Source organism: Pimephales promelas, chromosome 4 (assembly GCF_988280905.1).
Source record: "Pimephales promelas chromosome 4, fPimPro1.hap1.1, whole genome shotgun sequence".
Taxonomy (NCBI): domain Eukaryota; kingdom Metazoa; phylum Chordata; class Actinopteri; order Cypriniformes; family Leuciscidae; genus Pimephales; species Pimephales promelas.
Genome location: NC_142772.1, coordinates 26,977,574 through 27,001,860, shown reverse-complemented (window position 1 = coordinate 27,001,860; position 24,287 = coordinate 26,977,574). Strand labels below are relative to the sequence as shown.

General features: G+C 37.1%; 1 protein-coding gene across 2 annotated transcripts; it reads right to left on the bottom strand.

Annotated features, from left to right (window-relative positions):
• Nucleotides 1–9,727: 9,727 nt before the first annotated feature.
• isl1a (ISL LIM homeobox 1a) lies at nt 9,728–14,930 on the bottom strand. 2 transcript variants are annotated; one of them, XM_039650196.2, is made up of 6 exons: nt 14,650–14,930; nt 13,885–14,074; nt 12,937–13,196; nt 11,275–11,558; nt 10,829–10,996; nt 9,728–10,694 (listed from the first exon to the last, which is right to left on the bottom strand). In XM_039650196.2, the coding sequence occupies exons 1-6, from the start codon at nt 14,675–14,677 to the stop codon at nt 10,578–10,580; spliced, it is 1,047 nt and encodes a 348-aa protein (XP_039506130.1). In that variant the 5' UTR covers nt 14,678–14,930; the 3' UTR covers nt 9,728–10,577. The 2 variants fall into 2 exon arrangements, with proteins under 2 accessions (XP_039506130.1, XP_039506129.1); XM_039650195.2 differs by having other exon boundaries at nt 11,275–11,561; nt 14,650–14,929.
• Nucleotides 14,931–24,287: the final 9,357 nt, after the last annotated feature.

Here is a 24,287-nt window from a genome sequence, read left to right as displayed (position 1 = left end):
TGCATTTTAAAAAGATGCATCAACACAACTTTTTTTTCACCATTATTTACTGAAGGCCGGAATACACGTCATCAGAACAGATTTTAAAACACTAGGCTAGACTTTATAAATAGTTACAGAGGGAAAACTAAGCATCATACACTAAACGACTGAGGATCACACTGCTAGACTTTCAAGTCGTTCCAAACACAACAAACTTGCGCAGAAATGTGTCTCATGGCTAGGAGATGCATGGCGATTGAAAATATGACATCCTCTGACTGGATGGATGAATTTAATTTAAAGTCTTAGTCCATCGTAAACTATATTTCTGTGAAAAATACCAACTCCGTCTGGCCAAATTCTGCAAACTGACTCTGTCATTCAGCAACTAGGTTTGGCCCGTCCAAAGTTGTATAGTGTATTCCAGGCTGTGTACTTCATTTTCAAGAGCATTTTCCAAACCTTTCACAACACTTTTTTAGTCAGATTACTGAAACATACTACTCCCCTGGAACTAGCCTTATAAAATGTGGGCTTAATATTTTTTAGTGCACTATCAAGGAACTGAACTGCTCAATTCCCCAAGCAGGGCTTCTGGAGTGCAACGGTGCAATGATTCAGAGGCAATGTGCAGCCGAAGGGGTGTAGGTTAAAAGGAGGTGTCTTTTGGTTGGGTCTAAATGGTCCATATGTAAAGCTGTTTGCGATGTTAAGTTGCCCTTTGTGTGGGCGTCTGCAAAGCAAATAAATAACATCCCATAATTTGCAGCATGGCAACACGTCGCACGGGGAATGTGCAGGTGAATCATTTGCATTCGAGATACCCGTCCGACGTAGTCGTTAATCTCTTTCATGTGCACTCGTAAAAGTGCCAGTGTGATGGAGTCAAGGCAAAGCGGCTTATTGGTGGACAGGTTAAATACTAGAACACCCATGACATGCCTGCTTTCCCACACAGGACCTTGAACCGGGCCGTCTTACAGATTCCCCAGGTCATTATTAGGAAGCACATAATCATGTCACAGGGAAAGCAGTTTGTCCTATTAGTGCCTTAATTAGTTGTGGCATCTCTGCTTGTGAATGTGTAGCTCTAAATGAGTTCATTTCACCCGCAATGTTTCGAGTTTACAGATTAAGTTAACCCCCACTGTGTTCAGGTCTGCTATTCATTATGATGGGTGTATGCACTGGTTGCAATCTTTTTGTGTTGATTGTTATTGGTAAACAATGATATATGCAGATAATGTCTCTTTTGAATGTTGACACGACAAGACTTTTTTTGACGCATGCTTTGGTATTGTTTGGCTCTAAATGCTTCCCTTGTGACATTGCCCTTGTTGCCTAACAGAAATATTGATGGGATGATTATTTGGGATAATTTATATGGATCCTCCAGGAAGATGAAGGGTTGTATTCTGTTATCGAGTCGCATTTTCTCTATCATTGGACAATTATCCTTCATTGAAAAATCTGTCTCTGCACTTTTGCCTTGTAGCCTAATATTTTTTGGTATTTTTCCTCCTAGGGAGAATCAGTATTAGATTTAATAATAAACACTCATAATGGGGGTAGCAGAGGATAGTGCAATCTCTAACATAATGCTGGTGTGCGAGACCCTTCACACTTTGACAGCTTGAGCAGCCTCATGGAAATAGATTTTTTTTTGAAGATAAATTACGGCAAATGCCTCCAGAATATATCGCATCTGAACCCTTAAGTCTTTACAACCTAATATGTCTCTTATTCTCTTAAAGATGAAAACGATTTTGTGAAGTTGAGATGTGAAGTTTGTAAGAAACATTCCATATTTAACATAGTCATACCTTGGGGTATGCGAGTTGATTTGAAAAGCTAATAATTTATTAAACTTTACAAAAGCATAATGAAAACAAATCATTTCAAAACATTTTTACCCGCACATCATGTAACCATTAATCAACAATTAATTGAACGTGTAATATGTTGTTCAGTTATTGAAATATTAACATAAAACTCAGGGGGTACACAAAGAAAATAGTTTAGATCAAAGGGGTTCAGGTGACAAAAAAAAGTTTTCCGATCCTTGATGAGTTCAGGCAGTAATTCAACCTATGCATCTCTAACACAATGTTGAATATATAGATAGGTAGACAGATAAAACCATAGATTGAACGATTGATTGAAGGATTTTCTCCCTGAGAAATGATGCATCAATGCTTATGAAAGCTAAGGCAACAAATTATATATGCAGTATTTTAATTAGTTGTCCTAAAAGAAAGACAACAATGCAGCTTTTGAAAGGAAGTGAGTCATTAAATATACATTGCATCTGTATATAAATTATGCTCTCGCTGGAAAGACTGTAAGGTTAGAAGACACGTTATTTCAGTTTTAAAACGGCACCCTCAAAGCGGCCACAGAGACTGCACCTCCACGAGACACTGTCGCCCTGCGTCATATTCTGAGTATTCTCAAGCGGGTGAGACAGGATATAGCAATTGATTGTAAAAGGAGGGCATCGGACGGTACGCGAAGAGATACGTGAATAATTGTGTGTTTTCAGACATCCTCACCTGTGAGGCCCAGGGGCCCCTCTCTTCTATTGAGAGTCACTCATAGACCTTTCTCTCCTCTTGGGGCCTCCTGATCAGTATAAGCATAATAATCAGACTCAAATTGGCTGTGAGGGGGAAAAAAGGGAGACTATTGAGTCACAAAGCATTAGTGCATGGCTGTCCCAGTCGACTGCTTCCATGAACAAATGATTAAGGTGTACTCTTTATACATTTTTTATAAGTGCTATCTCTGTTGGATATCAGCCAAGGAGGTCCAAGTAGAATTGGGTCTTTCCACTGCTTTTAAAACAGACGTTATATAGTCGACTTATAGGCCTCCAATTACTCATGTGATTTTTTTTTTTTTTTTTTCTGAAAAGCCATCCCATTGGATTTCTAAGGAAGCATAGTGTTTTGTCTCCTGTTAAAGAGACTGACACCGGAGCAACGTGACTCTTGTCATTGTGGGCTTTATCGATGATCTTTCTCTGGATGTGAAGGGCTTTGCCCTGCCACCTGTTCAGGCCTTCAACTTCTCCGAAGCTGCATATCATGATTTCTCATCAAAACTGCTTCCAGACATGAGATTTATAATGCCGTGCTATCATTTCTCCTAATGATTTATGACTTGCAGTTATTTGTAGAATTCAAGGAAAATATCAAGTGTTTAATATCAAGAGTTTATATTGATGCCAATAAATAGTGGCCATTAAATAATGCTTAGTGTGTCATTTTTATTTTCCTATAACTACTATTAAAAAACAAAGAAAGCAGAACGCTACTTGCTGGATAGACCTTGTGAAGTAATCCCAAAAGGTGTTCTTTGGTTGAGTTTCAAACATATGCATTATAACAGAATTTAAGGAACTTCTCCCGGCCCATAAAAAGTTAAAAAGCCTTTATTCACATCATGCCTGATCAAAATAGAAACATTAATAGCTACAACACTGCACACATATGCATTTCAGCGTTCAGCCAAAAGAGCCATAACAGTGGGACCTATAATAAAATATACCATTATAATATAACATACCATTACAGGGGGGACTATGAATTTGTTACCCATTATAAAGAATAATAATAATAATATTAATACTAGCTCCCAAAAATACGAGGTAAAATAAAGAGTTAAATCTACAGCTGTGACTCATTTTGTACCTGACACAGTCTTAGGGAGGTGCTGAAGGACAAAATGCATCAGTGTGCAGTGTTTTAGCTGTTTTTAATGTTTCTATTGTGATTAGCCATGATGCCAGTAAAGGCTTTTTAACTTTTTTCAACCAAAAGAAGTCCCTTGGAATCTGTTCTAAAATAATTGTCTATAAATCTTCACTAAATAGAAACTCACAGTCAAGAGGGGTGCCAGTACTGATTTAAATAACTGATTTCACTCAAAAATAAAAAGTTGGTAATTTGCTCACCCTCATGTCTTTCCAGACCTGTATGACTTTCTTTCTTCTGCGGAACACAACAGTTGTTTTGATGAATGTTCGAGAAAAAAAAAAGAAAAAAAAACATTGGAGCACTTCCATTGTTTTTTTGTTTGTTTTGTTTTTTTATCTAAAAATGTCTTTATGTTCCAAAAAAGAAAGAAAGTCATACAATTTTGGAACAACATAAGGGTGAGTAAATGACCAAATTTTTATTTTTGGGTGAACTATCACTTTATTGTTCTAGCACAATAAATGGAAAAATGTAAACAGAATGAGTCATCAAGGTTGTGTGTAATGTCATAATTTAGCAATTATATTCACTGGTAGCGCACAAAACATACACAAGACATTTAGTCTGATAGTTGACATAAGGAGAGTCAGGTGTTTTTTTAGAGCTATTTGATGATTTAGTTGATACCTAGAGAGGATTTACGTTGCCTTGGTTTTGAAGATGGTATCACTGGAAGGCGTGTGGGCTGTTTAATGCATTGTAAGCTCAGCGCTTGAGTTGCCATGACAAGAGTTACATGTGAATTTATATAAGTCTGTGTGATCTCATTTCTGATAAGAGGTGTGTAATGGATATTCTGCACTGAAGCTAACATGATGTTCACATAAAGTAAAATTAAATATATTATGATATCTACATATATAGTTTTATATGAAATAGATTTTGTGTATTAATGTCATTTGAGAATGACACTTGCCAGGTCATCACATACTACATTGTTTGTGTGACAGTAAATAAGTCTTAATTATTTGACCATTTATTTCATAGTCAGAGATCAAATTAGAGTAGCAAATATATTTTTGTCTTGTTTCACATCACAGAACTTTTTTTCCACATTTTCAAAAACGGTTTTTCACTTTTTTGCTGTGTATAAAATAAAACTTTTAGTCCATCACTGTTCAAAAACACTATTGTACATTGTACATTGTACTATTGTACACAAAGGTGGACTATATATATATATATATATATATATATATATATATATATATATATATATATATATATACACACATTGCTAGCCTGTATGCTAACGCCAGACCCAATTTTCGAGACTTGGGTCTGGGAACCACATGCACAATTTCTCGTATTTGAGGCGTGGTTTAGGAATGCCCGGCGCCGTTTATTGGGTGCAAAGAATGTCTATCAAATGCGCCAGTACGTAGCTCATAGCCAATCGTTTCAATTAGAAAAACACAAGTATTATTAAGTACAGTTTAACATAGAAGTTGAAGTTGTTATTTGCATTGGAAATTGTTTGCGCTTGTACTTCACAAGTTAAAAAAAATAAACATTTAATTTAATGACTAAAGTCAACAACTTTAATCGGGTACGTGTGCACAGCTGAAAATTATGCTACTAAAGCGGTAAATGTTGATATTGAAAAGCAACACAACTTAGTGGCACTGTGACAACCACAGTAGGTAGTCTACAGGCACCATGACAATATGATATTAATAAATATCACTTACCATTTATAAGTTAAAGGACTTCGTCGACGACGATGCCTAGCAGGTAGCCTACTAGTGCTATAGCTACGACTCCGTGGCTAACATGTCTTGCCAGTTTGCGTCCAGGCCTCGGGACTGCCGAACAGATGTTGGTATCGACAATTCTTTATCGCATTTTCTTTCTCGGGACACAGCTGAGCGGCAGATATTCCAAGGTTGACCGCCTCCTGTACCTGGTCCTCCATTAAGGCGAGACAACAATAACGACTGGGATCTCGCGAAGTTTAACGCCAAAAACGGCTCTTTTTTTCTAAATAAACTTGCATTCTAAACCACTTAAAACAATATCTAATGCTGCATCAAAAGGTAGCTTCGCGTCTGCTGCCATGTTGAATCCATAGATAAACAAACTGCGTCGGCGTGAGGGATAGATGTCGTCATCGTCTTGCTGCTCCCTCCCCGTTCTGTGATTGGTTCCCTAAATGAGGCGAAAAATCCCACTGCCTTTCAGCGTGAATTGAATCGCGCTGCGGTAGGGCAGTATGGGGAAACCCAGACTAACCGTGAGCAGATGTAGAGTTGAGAAATAGAATTGAGGTACGAGAAATGTCATTGACTTTTTACACGAATATGTAAAATTTCAGATCTGTTTACACTAAAAATAAAACCTGAATGTGTTGATCAGTGTAACATATTGATTGAGTTAACTATATTATCACTATCCGAGTAAGTTGAGTAGAAGTTTCCCTAATTTTTTAGTTTGTGACATTTAATTTTTTTTCTCTTATATAGCCTGCTGACTTGCTATATGGAATGCTCAAAACTGTAAACTCTTTTTTTTTAATCGATACATTTTTTTATTTTTATTTTGGTTACAAAAAAACCCTTCTTGAACTCTGCACTACACTTAGCATGAAAGCTCTTGCTGTTGTCACAAAACGTGTAAACCAAACTCGACTCCACCAAGTTTCCTTCTTTGTATGTCAATGTCATTTTATGCCATCATACTCCCAATGAGGCTGGTTTGACGGCTTCTGACCCTGGAAGAGAATGACATATCGGCCCAGGGGGCTGCTTGAAGAGACTTGGGCTTTTCTGGGCCTCTTTTCAGCCCTGAGCGTGATTCCCCTGTGGATCTGTAGAGCTCAATTCACAAGACGACGTACCTCTTAGCATCTTTTTTTCACACATGCTATGCTGACAAGTAACACTTGGAGTGTCCTCTTCATCGACACATTCCAAAGAGGATCGGGCTTGAGCAACACCTCTCTCTCTCTCTCTCTCTCTCTCTCTCTCTCTCTCTCTCTCTCTCTCTCTCTCTCTCTCTCTCTCTAGATCTGCTGACAGACTCTGAAAGTCTCCAGAATAGCCAATGTTGAAGCTTTCCTCAGACCTTCTGTCCATCCAAACTCTTTTATGTCTTTCCAAAACTATATGAATTTCTTTCTTTTGTGAAACATAAAAGAAGATTTTTTTGTCCAAATGAACCCTTCTTCAAAATATCTTGTTTTGTGTTCGTACAGGTTTGGAGTGACATGAGAGGAAGTAAATTATGATAGTGTGTGTGTGTGTGTGTGTGTTGGGTTGGTGGGTCGGTGGTGTGGGGGCAAGGGGGGTGGTGGAGGAGAATCCTCCTTTAAGCACAAACTCAAAGCAAGCCGATAGTGCAGCTGTTGATAAGATTGATCAACTTTACATCCATGGTCATGGATAATTTTCCACCAGTTGTTTCAGGTTAGGAACATACTGTTATTGTAGATACTGTTTATCTATAACATAGATACTAGGCTACTGTATATCTATTCTATGGACTAATAAATAGCACAGCCTCCTTGGCCAACACTTGAGGAAGAGATAAAAAAAAAACTGTTCCTCTGCTTTCATAAATGATTCCATGTTTTAAAAAAAAGGATTTACCCCAAAAATGACAATTCTGTCATCGTTACCTTGACTTTGTTTTATTTTTTTCTGTGAAACACAAGAGATTTTTTTTTTCTGGGATGTCAATGAATGTCAGTTAGCTTCGATGTTGTTTGTATCCCAATGCTCTTCAAAATATAAATATCTTCCTTTGTGTATCGCAAATAAAGTCATGCAGGCTTGAAACGACATGGGAGTGAGTAAATTCAATTCAATTTTTGGTTTTCTATAATGATACTTTTAAGTCTCATTCTTCTAATATAGCCTACAGTAATATTCTTATAACATTACTGCAAAGTTCCGTCAGCCATCTGCCATTGGTTGGCACCGCTGAACAATTGTGGGTTGAGCTCACCAGCCTCCCTGGTGTTGTGACTCTGTGGTCAGGCTTTGGACCTTGGGGAGGGATTGCTTGCCCGGTTCACAATGCAATCGGGTCTCATCCAGGAGACTGTGATTGTTCCATGGAGCCTCCTCCAGGTACAGTGCTGCTTTTGTTCCAGTAAGTCAGCAATCTGAATGCAGTCCGGGAGGCTCGACCAGCTTTTGGAACTATTCTATCAGGAGGCTTTGTGCTACCCAACGGCCTTCTAGCTGTATGGACTAGAGAAAAGAGCTGACATTTTAAACAGGGGATCGGTGCTTCGCAGAGGTTCGATGCCATTTAATGCGTTGCTCAACAAATGACCTAAACAGTGAAGCATCACAAATTTGGCTGGGTTTCGCTAGATATTACTATTTCCTATTTGCTTTCATGCTTGCACGTGTTGTTCTTCAATCATGGTCACATTCACAGCTTTTCTGACTCACCAACATGTGACTATGAATCCCAATGTGCAATGAGCCACAGTTGCAGCTTAATGGACCTGGATGTCATAGGTGTTGTGCTAAAAGGACAAGAATTTTCACATTATCAAAACAAACGGTAAAAAAAGAAGAAGAAAAATAGGCCTATTTGAAAAAAAAATACTTCTGGGGAAAAAAAACAAGTACATTGACTTAACATTAAAAGGCTAAATGCAGAATGTGCTAATAATCTTGATTGTTTTTAAATTAAGAAGAAGTTGATTAAAATATTTGTTGATTTATATGAATCCACTACATCAGTTAAAAATATTGATCACTGGGACAGTTATTAAAATAAAAACTATTTACTAGCTTGACATGACAAAATTACTTATTAAGAGTTATGTAATATTAAAGATTATAGACATTCACAAATGCATGTTTAGATTTGTCTTATAAGGACTATTATCTATTATTTCATAATGTTGCAGTGGCATAGGTTTGATTTTGAAATTGGGGGGACGGGACATCAAAATATAAAAATATTTTACATTTTGATCGGAATTATTGCTAGGGATACATCAGTGTCAATGGATATTGTTAGGGACACGTCCCTAGCGTCCCTACTAAATTCTATGCCCCTGTAATGTTGACATTGTTATAGTCTAGTACTTTTTGTTTTAAAGTTTAACTGAAAGCCTAATTCAATTAGCCTTAATTTACTTTTAATTGGAATGCACATAGAAAATGCAAAAATAGCTATCTTGGTAAAACCACACCTCTTGACATTATTTTTACCTTTAAATAAAAAAAAGTAAAAAAAAAATTAAAAAAAATTTTGCTAAAAAAAATGTACACTATATAACAATACCTATGTATACAGTAATAAAAGATTCGTGCAAATGTAATTTATAGTATTACAGATAAGCATGTTAAGCATCCAAACTATCTCGATTGGCAGCAACTGTCTGCACAAAGGAAAAAACTCAGTGGAATTATGCCCTGAGTCATGGGCCATTTAAAGAGGCATTGTCAAGGTCATTGTACCAGCAATTGGCATGAAAGTCAGTAGAGTTGTATATTGATGTTTAATTCTGTTACTTAATTGTGTGTGTTTTGGCAAGCTTGCTGCAGATCAACATGCACATAACATGGTGATTCTCTTATAGACTGTCTGTTAATCTGATGAAACACGCCATCTGCTGAGGTTGATTTCTCTTCTTTCTCAATATGTATTCAAAGACCACTGAGTGATTAACTTATTTTCTTAGCTTTTAAAATGTAAATGTTAATAACAGAATTTTCATTTTTGGGTGGACTGTCCCTTTAAGGGTGCTTTAACTTGCAGTGCTGTTAACCACATTAAATAAAACGATCATCTTGTCTCTGTTTGTGTGACCTATTATTATAATAGCCAAAACTCAAATTTGCATGCGAGAAACGGTCTACAAAATTGTCACATTTAAGAAACCCCAACGTGTCCGACCGTTTACACGTCAAACGTTTATTGATCAAATATTCCTGAAGATAAATATGGCGTTGTTCTTACATCAGTCTTGGATAAAACGACAGGACACGTCAATTATGATAGATCATTCGGAGTCGACAATATTCTTTTCTTCCTTTTTACTTCTTCAGCAAGTAAAAGTACACAAAAGTGGCATGTCTTTCGACAATAAATAATAAAATATTTTGTAATACAGGAACAAAACGAAACCTCCATAGCTAATCAGTCATATTAAATTAACTTAAACCTATACACATCTTTGGGAAAGAAAAAAGTTATTGGACGGACACAAACACATGAAATTCCCACACAGCTTGTGGCAAAATAGAGGTATACCTTGTTGCAATGCTTTAGTTCTTTAAAAGAGACCATAAACCAAACTAATTGCAGTAGACCTCGGCTGCCATACTACCCTCTTTTTGTCCGTTTCGATCTTTTAGAAACAGAATGAACAGTCTTGGTTTCAGGCTACTCACGTTGCGCACACAAGTAGGCTATGAATGTATATATTAGACTAAGTTCTCTTGCGTCGTATATCCGTAGAGGTCCATTGATTTGTCATAAAAGTGGAAAAATGTGGAGGGTTTTTGGCAAAAGTGTAGCCGGCCAGGTCCACTCGGCTGCGGAGCACTGCAATGATCATGTCAAGTTCGGTGTGTAAATACGTGCGCCGGTTGGGTCCACTTTCGCTGGAGTTTAAATGGTCTTTTCGCAACACTCGACGTTGGACTTGCTCGGTTGGAGTGTGTTTAAATCCCATGATTGTCATCACAGTGTATAAATACAACCAGGGGTTGTTTCGATATAGAGGCCTCGTGCAGTTTGTAAACGGGTTTTTATTCAGGAGCGGCCCGAAATGACAGGGATGGAAGAACCTTCTCGAGCCTCTCTCTGAGATTGCTTCCCGGACACGTCCTTTCCCAAACGTCAAGGTGCAGGAGATAATCCACTCGCCTATGCCTCTATAGGACTTGCTACCATGCTGTTTGGTGTGTCTGGCAGTTGCGAGGACATTGACGCGACCTCGCTCCCTGTGGAGTTCGAGCCTGGCCCTCCTTCAGAAAAATTCACCTAAAAGGGAAGAGGCGTATGTTGTTAATATTGTTTGACCAATTATTAATACTATAATTATTATTAATCGTATTAGCGGTGGTTTTGATACTGCTACTGGTTTTAAATCTTTACGCACAGTTTTGCGCACTCACCAGTTGCTGGAAAGCAGGCTGGTCGATGTCACTCTGCAGTGCGAAGTCGCTCAGGACTTTCCAAGGCGGTTGGTAACTCTGCACCTCCACTTGGTTTGCCTGCAAACCACCGTCATGTCTCTCTGGACTAGTCGCCACCATTGGAGTCCCCGTCATCCCCTGGATGTTCTGCAGATGACCACGAATAATTTATAGAAGTTCGATGTTCTGAGACCATAACTGACATCGGCATAACTACAAGACAAGACCTTACAGTTCTGAATATAGCCTACATACAAACTGTATATTTATCAAAAATAAAAATAAAAAAGTGCATGCTTTAAGATATTTGCAACGATATCAGCAAGACACCTGAATTGTCTCAGAAATGAAAGACCTATACAATACTGGTATATATATATATATATATTTATTATTATTACAATATGTATAGCCTCCAATCTTACCGTTTTGTCGTTGGGTTGCTGCTGCTGGAGTTGTTTCATCAGTATGCTCCTCTTTTTGTCCTTGCAGCGCTTGTTTTGAAACCAAACCCTGATGACTCTCGGGCTGAGACCCGTCATCTCAACGAGCTGCTCTTTCATGAGGGCGTCGGGTCGAGGGTTGGCATTGTAACAAGTCCTCAAGGTATGGAGCTGTTTTTCGTTTAGGACTGTCCGGACGCGGGTTGTTTTCTCAGGTTGCTTGTGCACGTGAGGTCGAAGCGCAGGCTGACGTGCCGAAATGGGCTCTGCTGCAAGAAAAATGAAACGTAGATTAATAATTGTTGAACGCAAAGTGATCTTCTATAATGTTCTGAATGTGTAAAGACTGCGAATATATCTCCAGCGGTCAAACAAGTAATTTAAACGAATATGTCGAAGGTACCCGGGGGCCATCTAAAGTACATGTAATTATGTAAAATGATGATAATAATAATAATAATAATAATAATGAATAATAATAATAATAATAATAATAATAATATTAACAGCAATACATTAAAAAAATCACTGAAAGACGGATTGTTAGTGTTCTCATATTTTCCATAGGCTATATTGGGTGGTCTTTTTTAGAGACCGGGGTCGAGAGGAAATCTCATAAGCGTAGGCTACAAATAAGTTTTAGACATTTATTTCCGTAGAAATGTGTTTCTTCAGATGCAATTCTTATTTCTGCGTGCATTGGCGAAGAGAGTTTCATTTTAATGAACTTGAAATGCAGCCATGCATGGTTGGAATCCCTTTTCTGGCAATTATATGTTCCTGTTGAATGCAATAAATTTGGAGGGCGAGTGTGACTCGGATAGATAGGTTTACGACACTTAATTAAACCAATCTGTGCATAGGCCTACCTCTGAATTTTAAATAATCAGGTAGCCTGTATACGCGCGCTGTGCAGCCCAAGACATGACTTGAAAACATATATCAATAAACCTGCATTAACAAATTATTTTGTGGTGGTTTACATTATTAAGGATATTATAAAACAATGTGGATTAATGCATTGAAGATCGAACAGCAATAGCGCGTAATTTGCGAGTTAAACGCGTAGGCCTAAGACTTATTTTAGAGGGCCTTTAAATGCGGAAAATCAACAACTCTGATTTGTAATATCAGTTTAATTTAATAAACAGTTATTTAGAACATCTGCCGGATGCTCTTAAGTAATCACAAATACACACATGAGACATTGTTATCGTAGTATTATATTTCTATAGCATAACAACATTTAAGATTAAATTATATTTTCTATTTATGAAAAGATCTCCTTTATTTCTCAAGTAGCCTATAAACTGACGCGTGGTAATCAGCAGAAAATATCTGTCATGTATGAATAGCTTAAAAAAAGGACAAACAGGAATAAAAACGAGTAGCCTAATGCTGTCAAACCACCACACTCCTGTGGTTGGCTTGTTAATAACATACAGTAATTCACGGATGGTTATGGCACAACATTTATTAACCTTTTAATGTCTTAAAATATAATGCCATCATTTTTTTTTGTCTTGAACGACTTCTACATTTTTTTTTTTAAAGGTTCATAAGCTTTGTTCCCCCAGACAAATAGCCTAATCCCCGAGTCCTTGAGCAAACAACGCTTTGTAAGTTGTAGAATAGTATGCCTACCTGCCATTTGTAAAGGTCTCGCAGGATGTAATGGACTTAATGGGTCACCAGCACCCATTGTTGCTCGTTCCACCACGTCATGGTCGGCCCTGCAGAAGAGCCCGTCTTCCCGCAGAGCAAACTCATCTCCCGGGATGAGCTGCCGACTACACGCCACACATCTGAAACACTCAATATGATACACCTTCGAGCGTGCTCTCATCACGAAGTCATTCTTGCTGAAACCAATGTTGCATTTAGCACATTTGATCCCGTATAACCTGAAAAAACAGAGAAACACAAGTAGGCTACATTATAATGTGTTTGGGCAAAAATAAACGGCAACTAACGATTTCAACAAATAGCCTATTATAGCCTACTCGATATGAGAACAAAAATATTGAACCGAAATTATAATTGTAGCCTAAGAACAACAAATGCAAAGGTTTAAAAGACAACCACACTAGAATTTACTTATTAAGTCGGTCAATAATTTAGTAGCCTAGACTAAATACAATTTTGTAATTATTGTTAGCCGATTATTATTATTATTATTATTACTAATAATAAATAACAGCATTAAAAATAGTACAAATAATAATGATTATTATTTATTATTAATAATATGAGTATTAAGTATTATTAATGGCCTCTTAAAATAATGCTACATTCATAGGCTACTGTCAAAAATGTTATTTCAATATTGCGATGACATTTCGTAGAGTTAAGCTACATGCGGCAACACTACATATGAACAAAGCCCCACGATAACTGTGGAGTAATTGCACTGCAGACTCATTTAAGACCAGAGATTAGCATATAGGTGCTGTCCAGTACCAAAAAAAAAAAAAAAAAAAAAAAAAAGAATGACAGCATGCTGCCGTAATGCACCAGTGAATAATGAGAGGTTACTGTCATTCAGACATCCACACTCGAAAACTAAAACATGACCTAAATGATTAGCGTTACCTGATGTAGTCCCGTTTACAGTAAGTTTTGCCGTCTCGGACAAAACATGTACAGGATTCGTCCAGATACTGGTTACATTCTGCACATTTCAAACACGCCGCGTGCCACTCCAGATCCGGGGACACGCGCAGAATATACTGGTCATGGATTTGATTCCCACAGCCGACACACAACGAGATTAGACGCTTTTCTGATTGAAAGAGAAAGCAAAGGAAATTTAAATTAGCCTATGTAGGTAATATATACATATTAATATAGCCTATGTAGGTAATATGTATATATATATATAGCCTAATTTAATTAAAGGCACTGTAAGTTTTTAATCCCCCCTCTTTTTATTTTAAAAGAGAAATACAAAAGTTTTGAATCGCCCTAATTTCCCAGTGAAATACTTTCAATTTGTCGGTAGAAAAAAAGATAGCCTATGACATTGTTTAAAAACGATACTGGATGCTGAAAACTGTATGATTGAAAAGTGACCGAAATAAAGAATATGTTAGAACCGACATAGGCTAGCTAACTGTTCTCATTCCTAATAATACATTAAATATTAAATGGCTTGGAAAAGGTCCTGTTTATAGTGGTTTAAAGTGAGGAAGAGTGATATTAGCCCTTTATAGGATCTTATCACGATCCCTTCTGTCTGTTGACAACTTTGAAGCAAACTTCGTAAGTCATGCATTGATCGGCATGGTTCATTGTAAATCGCCAAGTTTAGCAGTGAGTGTCATCAGACACATATATAGACATTAAGGCATAACTTACTTTTTGGTGGATCCCCCATGTCTCCCATGTCAAGAAAGTAAGGCGGTGTTAGGTCCACTTTAAAACCGGACAGAAGGCCCTTAGTGCCCGTGTTGTGATCTGTGAAGGTGGGAAAGTGGACGAGGGTTCGAGGTGTAGCAGGACTTCCCGGAATCGAGATGCTTGCGATTAGAGTTAGGGGTGTGTGTTGAGCTCCTGTGCTTGGTCATAGCATTGATGGGCCACTCTTGTCCCTATCTCTCTCTCCCTCTCTCAAACTCCGTCGGCTTCGGCTCTTCTCTCTCTCTATTGGTCTGACGTAGGACACTTATACGTCACCTTTATGAGAAGCTGATTGGTTATGGAAAGACGACCAGCTGTTCGGAGCCCAGGCCGATGAGTTGTTGCATTTTACTTTACTTGGGCTATTTAATTCATAGCCTACATTTGTAAAATTTCTGTCGTTTTTGACGAATTAGTAGACCCGAACATTTTTGAAAGAATAAATAAATAAATAAATAAGTACTGTTCATAGCATAGGCTATTTAAAGTTTATTATCTAATTTAATGTTTATCTAAACCAGTATCGGATATGCTAATTTGAAGCAAATGTTTTCAGTCATGATATTCTAGAATTGAATTTTTAAAACTTTTTTAAATTAAAAATAACACAATTAGGCTATAGTAGGGTACCTAATATTTAAATGAAATAGGCGTATTCGTAAAATTCGTGCAAACTGAAGCTTCTTGTAGGATATTTGATATCATGTCGTTATGATAAATGCATCATGAAGTTGGCTATCTCTGTTTTGACTGGCGGACATGGATGGATCTCCCTCGACCAATGTAGGCTACAGATTTTCACATGCTGCAGGGAAAGACGCAAATCCGTATAGGCTATAGGCTATATTTAGGCAGTTGCACTCGTGCAGGGGTGCACACGATTGAAATCGATGGCACATTTCAGGGTTGTCGCTATTTAAACTAAAACGCAATTACAGCACATAATTGCAGATAATGACCGTTTTAGCGTGAGGCACGTGGTAGTATAATCTCAATTTAAGGGATGGATTGGTTGGGAACAGTAGAATATAGCTAGCAGAGTTGCCACATCTCCTGAACCTTTTACAACATGTTAAGTTTTACTGAATTTGTTATGTTATTTTTGTAGGCTATTGGAGTTAAACTATGAGCTATCACTTCAACCCAAATCATTTGGATCAGCATTGTATTTCACTGTATTTTGGCGTAAAAGACTTTAAATATATGTCATTTGAATCGTTATAAATGTATTTTAAATTGACAAAAAAATCAATTTTAACTAATCTGTCTCCAATTGACAGTGATGGACAAGACAAACCAAGTGTCCAAAATATGACAGCAGGGTTGCAGTCAGCAGAGCGTCGCTATAACAGACACAAACACGCCCTCTTGTGTTAGCAACATGACCCAAAGCAAACCCACCAAACAAAGACATATGGAAACATGGGCGAGAGCTTGCATTGTTAATTCTCTAATCTGCTCAAATATTAACAATAATACTCGTTAATAATTCATTGATCATTAATATCGCTACACTTTAAATGGTTTGTGCATCATCATCTAATAGAATAAAAAAACTCATTTGAAAGAATAAACATTTCAGATAGGTTATACTCATCATCATTGAATATTATCCTAAGTAATTAATCAGAGTGTTTGCTTTAACATAATAAGACTGAACATCCTAGATTTGGGTTGGGATTAGGCTGTTCATAATTGTACATTTGATATTGGATGATTTGGATGGAGCAATGGATACAAGAAAACAGTATCCCAGTACTCGCATAAAAAAAACGTAGCCTACCACCCAACCATTATGACATAATTAATACATTATCCCTCTTTTATAGTAAATGATCATAAGTGTAAAAAAATCTTTCAATCACAGTTAACAAAATATAAAAATTCTTGCTTATTGGAAACGTTTAAAATGAATGATATTATTGTTGCTGAAGAATATACCTTCACAAATGGTTTTATTCTCTTGTTACGTAATTCCTTTTGATGCACTTTTGATGTGGAACTGAATACACAGTGTATATAAGGATTCATCCAAACAATGTTTAAAGGATTTGATGAATTGTGGTCACATTGCATTGTACATTGTACAGCAAAACAAACACAAGCTGCTATAAATCACCCATCACTATTACACACACACATGCACACGCGTGCACACACATAAACACTCACACGTTTTATGGGGACTTTCCATTGACATTATTTTTATACTGTACAAATTGTATATTATATCCCCTTTCACTAAACCTAAAGAAAACTTTCTGCATTTTTACATTTTTAAAAAACATCACTCAGTATGATTTAAAAGGTAATTCAGATGTTCCCATTTTTGTGGGGACATTTTGTCTCCATAATGTAGGGTTTACCAGGCCACACACACATACACGTTTCAAACGTAACGTCTCGCTGAGATCTCGTTCTCCTGCTCAAATGGACTAACATGTTGGGGTTTAAACAATAGTTGGGCATTGTCATTATGCTAGCAAGGACCAGTGAAATAGTTTTTCCCCAAATGTAATACAGCTGTGTAACTTTGATCTTACATCTGATAAATTAGGTAATCACAAGACACATGGAATGTCTCCAATCACAATAGGACAACTTTACTTGTGCATGTTGATTTCAAACCTACGAAGATCCATCAATGATCTCAAAATAATGATTATTTGCTTTAAGGCTTAAAGTATTCATGTCATACTCTTAAGAAAACCTACTATCCTTACTGTATGGTAATCACTGGATAACAGCTCAGGGAGGAGCCAATGTTTTTATTTATTTAATTGGTAACACTTTACAATAAGCTCTTATGTAATGACATGAACTAATAATGAGCAATACATTTGTTTCAGTATTGATTTATCTTTGTTAATGTTATTTAATAAAATACTGTCATTGTTTGTATATGTTCATTCACGGTAGTGTTAACAAATGCAACTTTTGATTTCAATATTTTCAAATGTATTAGTAAACATTGAAATTAACATTAATTACAAAATTAATAGTTCATGTTCATATGTATATATAAAAGATATATCTTTTATATATATTTTATATATCTCTTTTATTATCTATTATATATATATATAGTTTCTAATAATAACAAGGCCGATAAATTAAGATGATGTTAGAGCTAGTTTAGGGATTTAGGTTTTTAGTATCCCATTGCATGTCTGAATAGAAGTATGAACCACCATATCATGACCTCGTTAACCTCCAGTTTCATTGATCACCTTCACCAGCTTGGCTGAATTTGGAAATGCCTCAGAGGGGTAATGGAGTATAGGGCATAACCTGAAGGATGTGTGCTATTGACAAAATACAGTTTATATAATGTCATTCAGTTCAATAGAATGCATTAGTTCCCTAGGAATGGAGAGAGGGAGAGAGAGAAAGATAGAGAAGAAGCTATAATCTATTTTGTGATGTGTCGCTTTGAACAACCTCTCGGCCTCTCAGACTAAAGAGCTTGGATGCATGTATTCACTTGGAAAGGTACCTGTATAAGTGTGACATTACTATAGGGTACCAGTTATAGATTTCTTTCTTTAATGAATTGTTTATATGGTTGCAGTGTTTTGTTCTCAAAGACTGCAGCGGTGTGTGCTCTCTCAGCCATTTTCAGGAGTAGAAGTCTCAATGTGCTTGTAAATTTAGGTGGTTAGATTTGATGCAGAAGTCTCCCTCAGCCACAGAGGCCGGTTCTTACAGCTCAGCAGGAGTCCTTCGAGATGAATGGCAGGAGCAGCGTTTCAGCTACTTTTTGTGTGTATGTGCACGTGTCATCATTTCTTTAGACCTAATGCTTTCTTTTCTAGCTGAAATCTCTTCACACTAAGCAACTGTGTGTTTGCGTTTCAGTGTGAGTGTGTCCACGCTAGATTTTCTCTGCCTTTAAAAATTAATCGTTGTGATTACAGTTTAGCATGTTCTGAGGAAGAGTGCTAAAAACACACACATTTCAGTAAGAAAATCACAGAGGCTTCTCTCCTTCAAAAAAAAAAAAAGGCTTCTATGCCCCCTCAAAATGACAGAGACATCAGTGATTTTGTCATTGTTAGGTGCTGTATCCAGTGTCTTCGGATCACATTTTCTTTCCATTTATAGAATTTTTTAGAGGAAAGACGCCTGCTGGATTACACTTTCAGGAGAAAAAGGTACAAAAGCTGTCACTGGGGCGGCACCATTTAAAAAGGTTCACCTTTTTACGTTCCTTAAAAGTATTTGTACCAAAAGTGTAGAACCTTTTTAAAGGGTATCATCCAAGTGACAGCGTTTGAACCATTTTTTGGAACATTGTGCTTTGTGTTTTTATTATTACAATATTAATTTTGAAGTTACTTCTTCATTAAAATGGGTGAGTTTATGTTTTGCACTTTTCACTTATCTTGCAAATAAATATGACAAAAATTTTGCTCGGTATATGTGTCATTTTAGGCTTCTGCTTTTGTTTATTTGTCTATTACATTTCATGCATCACTGCAGAAAAATGATAGACCTTTTCTTCTCTAATTAACCTCCTCAGTCAGATGAGCCATACGGGTATCAGATTGTTCAGTATCTTTGGCTGATACTAATCAGTTCACTTTAATTAACTCAAACAGCTACAGGCTACAGTCTGTCGCTGGTTTGTTTATGATACTCAATTGAACGCATGAGATGTTTTGTTTTTATCATCTTCTGTGCTTTCACTTTTAAGAATAAAGGGGGGTTTGGCATCTATGTTTCCATTCAGAACCTTTTACGTCCAGGGAACATTTCCATTGCATAAAAGCTTCTTCATAGTGAAAAAGATTAGATTATTATAATGTTCATTACACAAAGAAATAAAAAAACTGTGTACTGCAAGGTTGTTTGGGGAACCTAAAATAGTGTTCTATGGCATTACTGCAATTTGTAAACTTTATTTCCTTTTATTTTATTTTAGTGTTCCATTAAAAGCAGCTGTTTTTATCTTATAAATGCATCAGAAGCTCCAGCGTTCTTCACTTTGTGGATAGCAATAATATTCATACTATTTCAGAGTAGTCGCAATGTACTGGCTGTCAGCCATATTTATATCCGAGCCGGAAAGACGTGAAAGCCGTTTCACTCACTGCCCACCATGGAGACCTTGGCTTTAGGTCATTTTTATTTGTTACTCAAGGTAAAAATGTTTTGATGAATGTAATTAAGAGCCGGCAAACTCTTAGACAGAAACGTGTCGTGTGTTTTGGCCATTTTACTCTGAATAACTAATTATAATTAACAGAAGTGCTATTGATGCCTTATAGGTAGTGAAAACCTCTCAGCTTTGAATATGGTGTCAGAGATACTTTTCTTGAAGTCAAGGGCTTAATCTGCTCCTTTTTTGCTCAAGACGTCTCCAGACGGCTTTTGTTTCTATTTAATTTCACCTGAATTGTCAGAATGAACGGCTCACACGTGAGTCTGTCCACTCCCCGTGTCATCATTGAGAAGCCAGAGGGGTGAAGTTCTCATCTGGGTCACTATGGTCACACAGAGCCACAGACCATATGGTTGCCTTAGTCATGTCCTACCTGAAGCAGCAATGCTAATCACTGAAGACAAGTGCCACTTGACACCAGAGTGACAGATGGTGTTCCTGGGTCTGTGCACAGGACTACTGCCTAAACTCAGCACCAGCACCACAAACCTTTTCGCCTCGGCTTCGGTCGGACTGGGTGGCATAATGAAGGTGATGATGTGTCAGAGACGATTATATGTGATGATTCCCACCTCCTCTTGTTTTGTCCCTTGGCTGGATCTTTGCATGGCTATATGGCTGACGGCAATTTTCAATGCTCTTAAAGGCATTTCGTACACAACAGCATGGAAAAGCAAGTTTGATGCACCAACAGTGATTATGTTCAGACGTCTGTAATAAGTTTATTATTATTAAGTTACTGTATATGCCAAGGCTCTTCTTTGGCCCAGTGGTTTTAGATTTTATAGTACCACCAATGGGTGTGGATGCGTGAAGTTTATTTATACTAGAGCTGTTTGTTTGTTTGTTTCATGTCTCCATGAACCATGCAGAAAAACTATATAAGTAAACTTACAATGAGTAGCTGAGTAGTATTTTACTGACAATAGTATTCGAAAATATTAGTAACCAGACCTAATCATGTGATCTCAACATGTAGCTCCTGGCAATCTGCTTTATATAGAATTAAACAGCCTTTTTAGGCTACTGAGTCTCATGGACAAACATCATTTTAGTTATAATTATCAAAAATGTGTAAAACCTTTTAGATGAGTCAAAAATGACTCATTTTTAACTCACGAGGAATTACACTTTTAACTCAAGCTAGATGTTGCATGATCCGAAATAGATAATCCGAGGCACATGTCAAATTCAAGTAGTTAAAAAGCCTGTATTAAAGTGCCTTATTTTTTAAAAAGGAAAACATTTTAAAAAGGAAAACAAATTATGGGCTGCACATCCACATGTTTGGGCAAAGAATGCCTTCTTCAGGGTACCATTATTTGTTTTCTTTTTTAAATGATTTGATGGAAAAGAACAGCCAGTTTAATGAAGGCTTTTATAACTATGTGAACTGGAAGTGTGCCTTGAATTATCTATTAGAACTTCTGAACATACTGGATTTGTTTTTTTTAGATATTTTATCAATAGTCATTGTCATTTAATAGCATATTTTTAATGATGGCCAAATTGCACATACTGTTCTTCAATCCTCTTTATTTTTGAATTACTGTGCTGTGTTTGTCTCTGTCATTAGAAGTACAGTTCTGATGTGAATAATTTATTAATTCAGCCCTCGAATATTAGTGCATTGATGCTGTCACATCGTGCATGCAAAAAATGAAACGTGAATATTCATAACATATTATCGATGCAAATTTCAGCTGTATTGATAAAATATAAAATGATGTCCTTAATACATATTCATATCTTAGTTTAATGACTCCTAAGTATTCAATTATCATCTAGACCACTGATTTGTCTATCACTTTCTTGTTTTTTTTTCCACCATAACTATAGTGTTGCACTGTCATAAACATGACTCATTCATTCAACCTTCTCAGAGCCGTCTCTAATTTTGTACCAAATGCTGAATCAAACTGATATGTTACATCAAATGGAAAGCAAATCTTCTTTCTTCATCAGATTAGCGGGGATTTGTGGGTGTAGTAAATAGGGTTTTTGCTGTGCTCTGACAGACAGGGAGGAGCAGAAAGAGTGCAGATGTATCAGGCTGAGGGAGTGGTTTGTTTGTTGTGTGGCGCCGAGATCTTCTCAAAAGCTGTCTCGGTTTGAGTGGCTGTCTGCGTTACGGGATGATCTGCCTGCAAGGTGATGCTGAAGAGACCACCCCTCCTTGTCCAGTGTGTGCTGGACATAATGATAGAAATTCAAAGGTCCTTTGCTATGTTTCATTAATAGGTGTACTTGGAGATGCATTGATACTTAAGAGTTCTGGCTGTTACAAATAAGCCTACTTAGCCCTACTGACATTTTCTTGTTATGGGCAATAACCACTAAATGGCCAAATTAAAAACCCTATTTTGTCTAAATACATTAAAAAGGGAAACATTAAAAACTAAAATCAGTTGTTTTAAAGTCTACGAGTGAATTTAGGCAATACAAAATTATAGTATATGCATGTGATGAATTGTTATTCAATGCATATAATGGATAAATGTCCTCAATCAATGCATTCACCTAGAATGTTCTCAACCACTGGAGCCAGGAATCCCCATTGTCCACAACAATATTCGAAGGCCATATGACTTTTCCAGTTGTTCACATCAATTATTTGTACTCCGAAATTCTACCTGATGAAATATATTAAGGCTTGGCATATATGGAGTGGAAAATGTATAAACATTTCCATAAAGTAGTGTTTTGCTAATTTAGGTGATATGACTTTTCCAGGTCTAGAATTCACACTAGTGTAAAATATCTTGGTATTAGCTTATTCTGTTTTTATTTTAAATCATTTTACATCATCTTGAGGCCCCCTAGGTGGGTCCCAGCTCCCTATTTGAGAACCTCTTACACCTTTTCCACTAAAAAAGAACTGGTTCGAAACTGGTGCTGGTTCAGAGTTGGTTCAACTTTCAGAACCTGTTTGTTTTTCCACTGACTAGAGCGCCCAGGGAACGACGTCGTTACATCACCGTGTACATCGCCATACATCTTAGCTATAGAAACGCTTGCAAGTACAACATTACTTTCAGGTTATCTCTAACTCGTGTACCAAGAAGGCTGTAAAAACAATTGAAATATGGACGTCTTTTAATCTTTTCTTTTGTTATGTAATCTTTTCTGATTAGTTATGTACCCCTGTCTTGTGTCTTTTTTTCTTTCCATTTATTTGTTCTATAATGTGACTGTTTTCTTCTTTGCTTATGTTTTCAATAAAAATAAAAATAGAAACGCTTACGCCAACTTCAAGCATAACAATTACAAAGGTGGACTCCATCATGTTTCTGCAAATGTTTCTTCTGGTTTTGTGATCCTTTATTATGGTCAGAAAAGATGTTTAGAACACATCTAGCCCCCGACGTAAGCATGACGTGGTAAAAGAACGGTTCTATCTAGTCCAGCAAAAAGTTGGTGCCGCTTTGAGTTGGTGCAGTTTTCCTGGCTGAGAACCGGTTCTTTGGCTGTCGAAACACAAAGAACCGGTTCGCACGCAGGCACCGGCTTCGAAACGGCTCTCAAAATGCTTTGGTGGAAAAGGGGTATCTGATCTACAATAGAAGGCAAGGTTGAAGTGTGATCATTTCCAAACTGGCAGACTAAAATCCTGCAAAACAATTAAAAGACATCAGATGCTTATCAAATAATTAGATGAATATTTCATAGATGGTCTATGTGACCTTTAACTTCTTATGTGTAGCATTTTTATTGTTCAACTTTTAAATGGCCCTTAGAGTGACAGCAACTGAGGAGAAACTACATGTTGAGAAATGAAAACTTTTAGCTACACGAGAGCCCGGAGCAGTACATTAACATGACAGGCCATCGCTTGTCGCGTGTCAGAAATAGTCAGGCTGGCCTCCTTGTCTTCTGTGGAAGAGAGCGAGTGAGTGTATGAGGGAGCTGGAGAAGAATTAGAAAGGGGTAATCCCTTGCAGCGTTACTCCCAGGCAACAGCAAGCGTCTTTCATGCTCCATGCAACCTTGGTGAAACTGAAACCTCTTTTCGTCCTATACTTGCCCTAGGCAGTGGCTATCTTGTCTTCTTTTCTTTTGTTTGGCCAAAGCAAAAGATAACGGCAGAGGGTTTGTGCTAAGATGATGGCTTCATTCAGTCCTCTGTTAAGTAATACAGTTTCCATGGTCAAGACTTGCCTGGTGGTTGCCTATTTGTGTTTCAGCAAATAAAGCATCAACAGAATATATGTTTCACATTTCGTTTCATGTTTGGTAGGCTTAGGTTTGTAGGCTGGATTATGTGCAAAAGTCCAAAACATAAAAGAAGATATTTTTGGGGAAAACTAAAACATTCTTCAAAAAATGTCTCATTTTAAAAAATGCTGGGTTGTTTTAACCCAATTTTGGGTAAAATATGGACAAACCCCCGCCATTGGGTAACATTTTTAAATACAGTTTTAACCCAATGGCT